The sequence below is a fragment of the Rana temporaria genome, chromosome 6, assembly GCF_905171775.1.
Source record: "Rana temporaria chromosome 6, aRanTem1.1, whole genome shotgun sequence".
Classification (NCBI taxonomy): Eukaryota; Metazoa; Chordata; class Amphibia; order Anura; family Ranidae; genus Rana; species Rana temporaria.
Window position 1 is genome coordinate 189,628,304 of NC_053494.1, and position 10,374 is coordinate 189,638,677.

At 46.1% G+C, this 10,374-nt stretch overlaps 1 protein-coding gene across 1 annotated transcript in view; it reads right to left on the reverse strand.

The window, feature by feature from the left end:
- KIF5C (kinesin family member 5C) overlaps positions 1-9,558 on the reverse strand; it is a 129,060-nt gene extending 119,502 nt beyond the window's left edge. Inside the window, exon 1 of the mRNA XM_040358021.1 lies at positions 9,205-9,558. Coding sequence (XP_040213955.1) covers positions 9,205-9,330 — 126 coding nt within the window. The 5' untranslated portion in view covers positions 9,331-9,558. The remainder of the gene's footprint in view (positions 1-9,204) is intronic.
- Positions 9,559-10,374: the final 816 nt, after the last annotated feature.

Sequence of the window (10,374 nt, forward strand, 5' to 3'; positions counted from 1 at the left end):
ATGGGCACAGTGAGGGGTGCAAATGGGCATTGTTGATCCTCTTTTCCGCTTACAGTGGCTGCTGCATTCTCACCTTAGGCTTATACTCGATTCAATAAGTTTTCCCAGTTTTTTGGGGTAAAATTAGGTACCTCTGCTTATACTCAGGTCGGCTTATACTCGAGTATATACGGTAATTAATCGAAACAATAAATCGGCCAACTAATCGATTATGAAAATAGTCGTTAGTTGCAGCCGTACACTTGATATAATTTTCATGTCTTGGTCGACCTCATCTAAAAATTAAATATTTGGGGTCAGAGGGAATATTGTCCCTTACATGGATGGTCAGTGAGAAGAATATTCCCTTTGCAGTGGTGATCAGAATGCCACCCATAGACAGCTAAAGAGCTTGTTGGTGTCATGCTGTTGGCTCTACTAGATAGTCCCAAAATTAGGCAGACGCCATCAGGTGAAAGGGGCAATCAGCCACAGTTAAAAAAAAAATAAAAAAAGAAGAAGAAAGAAAAGAAAACAGTGGTGGTCTGTCCATAGAGGGCGCTGGAGCGCCTCCCCCTCGGGCTCCGCACCGCCACTGAAAATAACATACATTCATGCATTGCATGAATGTATGTTATTGTTGCCAGCTGCCGCTGGTCTATTCAGGTGGCTGGAAATTGAGCGCCGACCACCTGAATAACGGCAGCTGGTTGGCTGTGCGGAAGTGCCTATCAGAGCCAGCGGCTCCGATAGGCTTTCTGAGTACAGCCCTTGTCTCCCGGATGTCTTATCCAGGGAACGTACAGGGTGTGTTCCTTGGATAAGACTGACGGCCGTCTCAGCCAATCAGGTTCACCGATTCTGGTTATCGGTAACCTGATTGGCTGAAGCGTCACCAATGCGGGAGAAGACATCTAGGGACGTCGAAGGATTAAGGTACGTGCATTTTACAGGGCACAGTGGCGACAATGGGCACAGAGGCGACAAAGGGCACAGAGGCATCAATGGGCACAGTAGTGACAATGGGCACAGTAGCATCAAAGGGCACAGTGGCTACTTTTGATGGCATGGCACAGTGGTGACAATTGATGGCATAGTGACTGCATTTGATGGCCTGGCACAGTGGTGATAATTGATGGCACAGTGGCTGCGTTTGATGGCATGGCACAGTGTTGACAATTGATGGCACAGTGGCTGCATTTGATGGCATGGCACAGTGGTGCGAATTGATGGCACAGTGGCTGCATTTGATGGGCACAGTGAGGCTGCAATTTTTTTCTTTTTTTTTACGTTTGCGCCCCCCAAAAAATTTGGAGCACCAGCCGCCACTGAAAAAAAAACCTGGCAACCTCTGGAGGAAAACTAGGTCAGAGTTTAACCACCATTTCTTATATTTAGTGCCAAGACAAGGAAAGAACCTAAAAGGAGAAACGGTCAATGTGTGACCCCACCGTGGCTTGTGAACTACTTCAGCAAAAAGGACAGAACCTGCAACCCATCTTGATGAAGTACCCACACAGCCACATCTTCTACCCCTCGGCCTGGCCTTGCTTATACTGGATTTCTTGTGAACTGTATTAGAGATCTCTTAACACCAAGTTCCTGGGTCTCCACATCTATTATGCCAGTATGAGATGTTCCCACTAACTTTTTGAATATATTTCTATTTTGAACAAAATAAGAAAATGTAAAAGGTGAGCAGAACACCCCAAAAGTTCCCATGTGGACATGGACAGATAGGAAATGATGGTAGGTAGAATAAAAAAACAAAAACAAAAAAAAACAAAAACAAAAAAAAAAAATCGCAGATCGCCGCCATTCCTAGTTATAATCATAATTATGTCCCCTATTTTGTAGGCAATATAACTTTTGCGCAAACCAGTCACTATACGGTTATTGCGATTTTATTTTTTACCAAAAATATGTAGAAGAATACGTATCGGCCTAAACTGAGATAAAAAAAAAATGAAAAAAATGGGATATTTATTATAGCAAAAAGTAAAAAAGTGTTTTTTTTCAAAAATGTTGCTCTTTTTTTGTTTATAGCCCAAAAAATAAAAAAACCGCACAGACGATCAAATACCACCAAAAGAAAGCTCTATTTGTGGGAAAAAAAAGACGTCAATTTTGTTTGGGAGCCACGTCGCACGACCGCGCAATTGTCAGTTAAATCGACGTAGTGCCGGAAGCTAAAATTTTGTCTGGGCAGGAAGGGGGTGTATGTAGGCAAGTGGTTAATTTCCACAGCCCTAAAAACAAAAACAAAAAAACCCACACATCATCATTACAGAAAGGCATTTGACAAAGTAAGAGCAGAAAAATGTTTGGTGTTGAGTTGGTTTTCGGTAGGCATTATTCACCCTGAAGCTTCTTCCATCTCATTACAGTGAATGGGGTCAGTGGCCGCACATAACTACTCACAGCTGCAGCAAGAATTAGAAGATCCCCACTTGCTGTTGTGAATGTAGCCTCAGCCCTGGTTCACACTGGGTACGATTTGGAACGATTTGAGATGCGATTTGACATGTCAAATCGCATCTCAAATCGGCGGCAATTGTCGGCAATGGCACTGTCCTAATCAGTGCGACGCCGCATCTGCGATTTCAAAAAGTAGTTCCTGTACTACTTTTTGCGATTTCGAGCCGCGATTTACATTAAATTGCGGCCAAAATCGCAGCCGCAAAATCGCGGTAAAATCGCAATTTTGAATTCGCAGCAGTGTGAACCTAGGCTAAAAGTGCAAATACAATGCCGTCTCCCAAAGCCACCAGTCAGCTCTGCTTTAGACCCTTTTCACACGGAGGCAGTTTTCAGGCGTTTCAATAGCTGTAAATCGCCTGAAAACCGCCTCCCATTCATTGCAATGGGTGCTTTCACACCCGGGCTGTGCGCTTGAAAAAGTCCTGCACGCATCATCTTTGGGAGCGCTATATACAGCTTTCCCAAATCGCCCCTGCCCACTGAAAATGAATGGGCAGCGCTTCAGAAGCACCGCAACACAGGAGTTTTTAATCCCTTCTTTGGGATTAAAAGCGCCCCGCTATCGGCCAGCGCAGGGCTGTCTTAATGAAAGGGCACACCAGGGCACTGCCCAGGGGCCCCTGCACTTTCCCCAAAGCAGCTGGTCCTTGAGCCCAAGCTTCCCCCGAAATTGGGGGCCCCATGATGGCACTGAGAGTGATAGATACATAGGGGAGGCAGGCTGGCAGCGGTGCGCTGTGCAGAACGATACCCATTATTTCACAGCCAGCAGAGAGGGGCAGGCGGGGCCAGAGCGCCAGTGATGCTCTGACCCCGCCCCATGCAGCTTGAATGCTCGGGAATCGAAGGCTGTGGGGTGAGAGCTGGAGTGGGAGCTGCTCAGTCGGCAGCACTGAGAAAGTAGCAGCACCTGCGGAGATAGCATTGTGGATGGTGTCATGGTGAGCCCAGCTGTGCAGCACTGTTTGCACCAAAAGTCTTGGAACGCCCGGAGGGATGCTCCCTCCTCCTGCCTGCTTTGTATAGGAGAGTCCAGTGCTGGAGGTCAGTTCAGTGTCAAAAGTTTACATGCACTGCATCTCCACTGGAAAAGGGGGTACTACATGGATGGAATAATGGTGCTGGGGGATATCAAGGGTGTATTGGCAGTTTGACCTGTAGTGTACACTGGATGGGTGCAGTGCGACGTGCATTGCGCACTGGATGCGTGTAGTGTGCACTGCAGCTTGGTATGCAGTGCGCACTGGATGGGCGCAGTGCAGAGCGCACTGGATGGGCGCAGTGCAGCGTGCAGCTTGGTATGCAGTCCGCACTGGATGGGAGCAGTGCGACATGCCGTGCACACTGGATGGGCGCAGTGATGCCTGCAGTGCGCTCTGGATGGGCGCACTGCGGCGTGCAGCTTGGTATGCAGTGTGCACTGGATGGGCGCAGTGAGGCCTGCAGTGCGCTCTGGATGGGCGCACTGCGGCGTGCAGCTTGGTATGCAGTGCGACGTGCAGTGCGCACTGGATGGGTGCAGTGCGACGTGCAGCTTGGTATGCAGTGTGCACTGGATGGGCGCAGTGAGGCCTGCAGTGCGCTCTGGATGGGCGCACTGCGGCGTGCAGCTTGGTATGCAGTGCGCACTGGATGGGCGCAGTGCGACGTGCAGCTTGGTATGCAGTGCGACGTGCAGTGCGCACTGGATGGGTGCACTGCGACGTGCAGTGTGCACTGGATGGGTGCAGTGCGACGTGCAGCTTGGTATGCAGTGTGCTCTGGATGGGCGAACTGCGGCGTGCAGCTTGGTATGCAGTGCGCTCTGGATGGGCGCAGTGCGATGTGCAGCTTGGTATGCAGTGCGACGCGCAGTGCGCACTGGATGGGTGCAGTGCGACGTGCAGTGTGCACTGGATAGGCGCAGTGCGACGTACAGCTTGGTATGCAGGGTGCACTGGATGGGCGCAGTGCGACATGCAGTGCGCACTGGATAGGCGCAGTGCAGCTTGGTATGTAGTGCGCCCTGGATGAGCGCAGTGCGGCCTGCAGTGCGCTCTGGATGGGCGTACTGCGACGTACAGATTGGTATGCAGTGCACCCTGGATGGGCGCAGTGCGACGTGCAGTGCGCACTGGATAGGCGCAGTGCGACGTGCAGCTTGGTATGCAGTGCGCACTGGATGTCGCACTGCACCCATCCAGTGCGCGCGTACACACACACTTGTAGCCTGAACAACCACTTAAAAAAAAATGAGGGTTTAATATCGATTTGAGAAAAGCGATTGTAGATGTCACACTTGCAGGTATCATCCAAGTCCCTAGAACATAAATCTTTGTTATTCTTTTTCTATAGTGCAGAATAATTGGTGATAGGGAGCCCCGATTATACAGAACACAGGCAGGAGGTATGGAGAATGACAGCTGCTGACTGTCACCAGCCCCACTGAATAATTCAGTCCTGGGAACAATAAGCCGGGGGTGTGCTCTGTGCATCCCAGCATCATCCATCCACCCAACTACAACAACTGCCAGCCGGGCCAATGCAGGCGCTCCACTGCGCAGGCGCCGGACTGTATGACGTCATCCCCGAGGATGCAGCACAGAATCTCCCCTACCATTCCCCCCATGCTGCCTGCAGAGAATGGTGGTGGGGGGATCCCCGGACTCCGTCCTCTCCCAGTACACAGCATGAGGGATCTCCCGATTATACAAAGCACGTGGCTGCGAGATGAAAGGGTTAATGATCAACACCAGCTCGTGGGCACCTGGACCCATGTGGAGGCTGCAGTCACATGATCAATAGATCGGACTCAGAGGAAGACTAGTACCCACTCTAAGGTGGAGGGCGCCCCCCCTTCTGATGACGCCAGAAGATGCAAAAGGCCCCTCCCTATACAAACCCCTGAGCAGCAGAACAACCCCCCCCCCCCCATAAAACACACATCGACCTACAGGTTATCCCTATACCCAGGAAAATCCATCTGCAGACCCCCCCCCCCCCCCCTCCCCCTCCCCCTCCCAAGAGATGCACCGACTACCCCCATCCTCCTCTAATGGTACAGATCATCATCCACCCTACAAAGGAGGATAAACAGCAATGGGAGGATTCCCAGTCCTCCTCTACATCTCACATCATGATAGGGGCCGATTTATCATCACCCATCAATACATAACATGAGAGAGAGATTTATTATATATGAGAGATGTATCTATATATCTATCTATCTATAGACACGTCTGCTGTATGAAATGGAATGACAGTCACATTCTGCCCCCTGATAGATTCTTATAGACATCGGAGGAGGATCACACAGATAGATATTCAGTGTATATCAGTCTAGGCATCGCCCCCCCCCCCCCCCACCTGAGATACACAAGTCCATCCCCTCCACCCCCAATATCAACACTCACATCAACCACCTATACAGGGGTGCAGTACAACAGATTGAGACATGCACCAGCTATAGGGCCACAGATTGTCTGGGGGGACATGATGAATGCATAGAAAGATAGATCTCCCCTCAATACAATATATATATATTAGTGTGTATTTATTTATTTATTTATTTATTTATTTATAACACACTTTTTTTTTTATATATTTATTTATTTGTAACTGACGGCCTGGAAGGACGTGATGAATGTAGAAGATACATAGATGCAATATATATATATATATATATATATATATATATATATATATATATATATATATATATATATATATATATATATATATATATATATATAAATAATGGATAGATCTACATGTGTCTACATTCACAGATGCAGCATGACACAATGGAAACATTTGTTGGGACTGTAAATATATAGAGACCTATAGGAAATCATCCATATATTCGCCGATGGCCTGGAATGATGTGATCAATACATAGAAGACACACACTGTAGATCTACTCCTATAAGCTCCTAAGGGTCCTTTCACACGTGGGGACCGTTCGTCCGTTTTTCATACGTCCGTTTACAGACTGCAATGCTTTCCAATGGGATAGCGTACGTTAGCAGATGAGCATCCGTTAACATCCGTCTCCGTTAAGCTCCGTTTTTTTGAACGGAAGAAAAACCTATGGGTCCTTTCACACGTGCAGACCGTTTTTTAGATCAGTTTTTTATCATCAGTTTTTCATCCGTTTTTCATCTGTTTTTTCATCAGTTTTTTATTTTTTTATTTATTTTTTTAGAACTTTAGAATTTTTATTACATATTTTGATGAAAAACGGATGTTAGCGGATCGGATGTTAAACGGATCGTCCACTAACATCCGTTTTTCGTCCGTTCCGTTTTTTGGACGGAAACGGACGTATGAAAAAACGGACGAACGGTCCGCACGTGTGAAAGGACCCTATTTTTCTTCCGTCAAAAAAGCGGAACGGACAAAAAACGGATGTTAGCGGACGATCCGTTTAACATCCGAACCGCTAACATCCGTTTTTCATCAAAATATGTAATAAAAATAAAAGTTCTAACAAAAAAAAAAAAAAGAAACGGATGAAAAAACGGATCAACTGATGATAAAAAACTGATCTAAAAAACGGTCCGCACGTGTGAAAGGACCCTTATACATTCACAAATGCAGCCTGACCATATGGAAGCAATTGTCGGGTACAAAAAAAAAAAAAAAAAAACACACACACACACACACACACACACACACACACACATAGGTTTAAAGATGGAAGGATGTGATAAATTCATAGAATGAATATAAAACATATAGATATAACATAGAAGATATAGAGCATGTATCTACATAACAGGTCACTGATACATGCACGTGCAGCGTGACTATATGGATTCTATAGTCAGAGATAGAGATATATATATATATACACATACATACATACATACATACACACACATATACACACACATACACATATATATATTTTTTTTTGGAAGGATGTGAGAAATGTAGAGATGGTCCATATAACGGGTTCTATACCCAGACAGACACATTACTTCTACAGTCAAAGATGCAGCATGACTACATAGAAGCAAATGTCGGGTATATACAGAGACACCTACACAAGATCAGCAATGTATATACACATGGCCTGGACTGAAATATATATATATGATCTATGGAGTGATAGAACAAATTATATGAATATCTATTACACACATCACAGGTGCAGTATGGTCACATGGAAATAATAGTCGGGAATATTAATATATACAGAAGATCAGATTCACATGAAGACACATCCATTGCAGAGATGTATGGAGATAACACTAGATATAATACAGGTACATATGGAACTTGTTATATATATTGCCTTGTGATTCACACACATATGTGATGCATTCAGAACACATCCAGGAACACACAGAGATCTATGATGGACACCTATAGATCCTCTACTCCTCAGAGCCAACTGTCACCTCCCCAGGCCAGACACCATCATACATATCCATGTACACACAGGCCAATGCACAAATATAAATCACAGATATCCATGATGTACAGTACACAGATCTATGATGGATGCATCCTTCTACTTCACAGAGCCAACTGTCACCTCCATCGACCACAGAAACCATATCCATGTACACACAGGTCTATGATAAACAAATATGGATCAACATTTCCATGGTGTACACAGATCTATGATGGCTACATATAGATCTCTTTCACACACACACACACACACACACACACACACCCACAATACCTATAGATCACACACAGATCTATGAATACATATAGATCACACACAATACCTATAGATCACACACAGATCTATGAATACATATAGATCACACACACAATGCCTATAGATCACACACAGATCTATGATGGATACATATAGATCACACACACACACACACACACGATACATATAGATCACACACACAGATCTATGATGGATAAATATAGATCTTGCTCTCACACACACAGATCTATGATGGATACATATAGATCTCACACACACACACACACAATGCCTATAGATCACACACAGATCTATGAATACATATAGATCTGTGATGGATAAATGTAGATCTCGCTCTCTCACACACACAGATCTATGAATACATATAGATTACACATACAGATCTATGATGGATACATATAGATCACACCCTCCTCCTCCCCAGAGCCAACTGTCACCTCTATTGACCAGACACCATCATATCCATGTACACACAGGTCTATGGTGAACAAATAGGGATCAACATTGCCATGGTGTACAATATGGTGGATACATATAGATCACACACACAGATATATGATGGACACCTATGGAACACACAGGTCTATGATGGATACATATAGAAGGCACACAGAGGTCTATGATGGACACCTATAGGTCACAAACAGAGGGGGCTATGATGATAGACACCTATAGATCACACACACACACAGGTCTATGATGGACACCTATAGATCACACACACATACACACAGAGGGGGCTATGATGACAGACATCTTAAGATCACACACAGATCTATATGATGGACACCTATAGATCACACACAGGTCTATATGATGGACACCTATAGATCACACACAGGTCTATATGATGACACCTATAGATCTATGATGGATACATATAGATCACACACACAGATATATGATGGACACCTATGGAGCACACAGGTCTATGATGGATACATATAGATCACACACCCAGGTCTATATGATGGACAGCGATAGATCACACACAGGTCTGTATGACGATAGACACCTATAGGTCACACACACAGGTCTGGCCACCCATGGATCCCCCCGGGACTCACCCCGATGACGATGGTGTCATCCCCCTTGAAGGCCGGGATGAACTTGTCCCCTCTCTGGATCTCGGCGGTGTTGAGAGGCCGGAAGCGGCACATCACCTTGATGCTGCATTCAGCGGGGTCTGCCATCTTTCTGGGGGGGTCAGGGCTCAGATCATCAATACAAGGAGTACAATAGGAAAGGGGGGATGGGGGGTCCCCGATCTGTCAGCCTCCAGCCCGGACACTACATGGGGGCAATCACAGGGTGTCCCTCCCGGAGATCAGCCCGGCCATCCTGCATCATCAGCACCACCATCCACCTTCTCCTAGCAGCTTTGTCACTTCACTGCATCACCGGGCCCCTCCCTGAGCACGCTCCCTCCCTGTCTGCCTGACTGCCGCAGGGCATGCTGGGACTTGTAGTCTGGAGGCAGGACTGGCAGGTGCAGGGGGTGGGGAGGATCCTGCATAGAAATCGATGTGCAAAATTCCCTATAGTCTCACTGCTGGGCAATGATGAGATTTAAAGGGAAACTAAAATAAATGAAATCCAAGTATGTATTGTAAGTGGAACTCACCCTTTAAAATTGGAATTTTTTTTTTTTTACTTTTTTAAAACGAAATATTGGGGGTTATTTACGAAAGGCAAATCCACTTTTCACTACAAGTACAAACTACAAGTACAAAGTGCACTTGGAGCTGGAAGTGCAGTCCTGAGGGGTAGATCTGAAATGAGGGGAAGCTCTGCTGATATTATTATCCAATCACGTGCAAGCTAAAATGCTGTTTTTTTATTTTCCTTGCATATCCCCCTCAGATCTACAGTGACTGCACTTCCAAGTGCACTTTCAGTGCAATTTCCAGTGCACTTTGCCCTTGTAATGCAAAGTGTATTTGCCTTTAGTAAATAACCCCCAATGTATTAGTACCGAAAAGCAGCACTTCCGTGTTTCTCACCTAGGCGAGAATTATACTTTTTCTCCCCACCCCCTGTGTGCGCATGCACCAGGGCTATGGGGTCCTGAGACAGCCCTGGGGAAAGGGTTGACAACCAGGCAGAGGCGTTGCTAGGGGGGTGCAGGGGGTGCGTTCCCCCCCAGGTGACACCCGCTAGAGGGGTGACACCATCCCGTTTTTTTTTTTGTTTTTTTTGCTGACATGTCCAGCCTGCCCTGTGCAATCCCAGCCTGC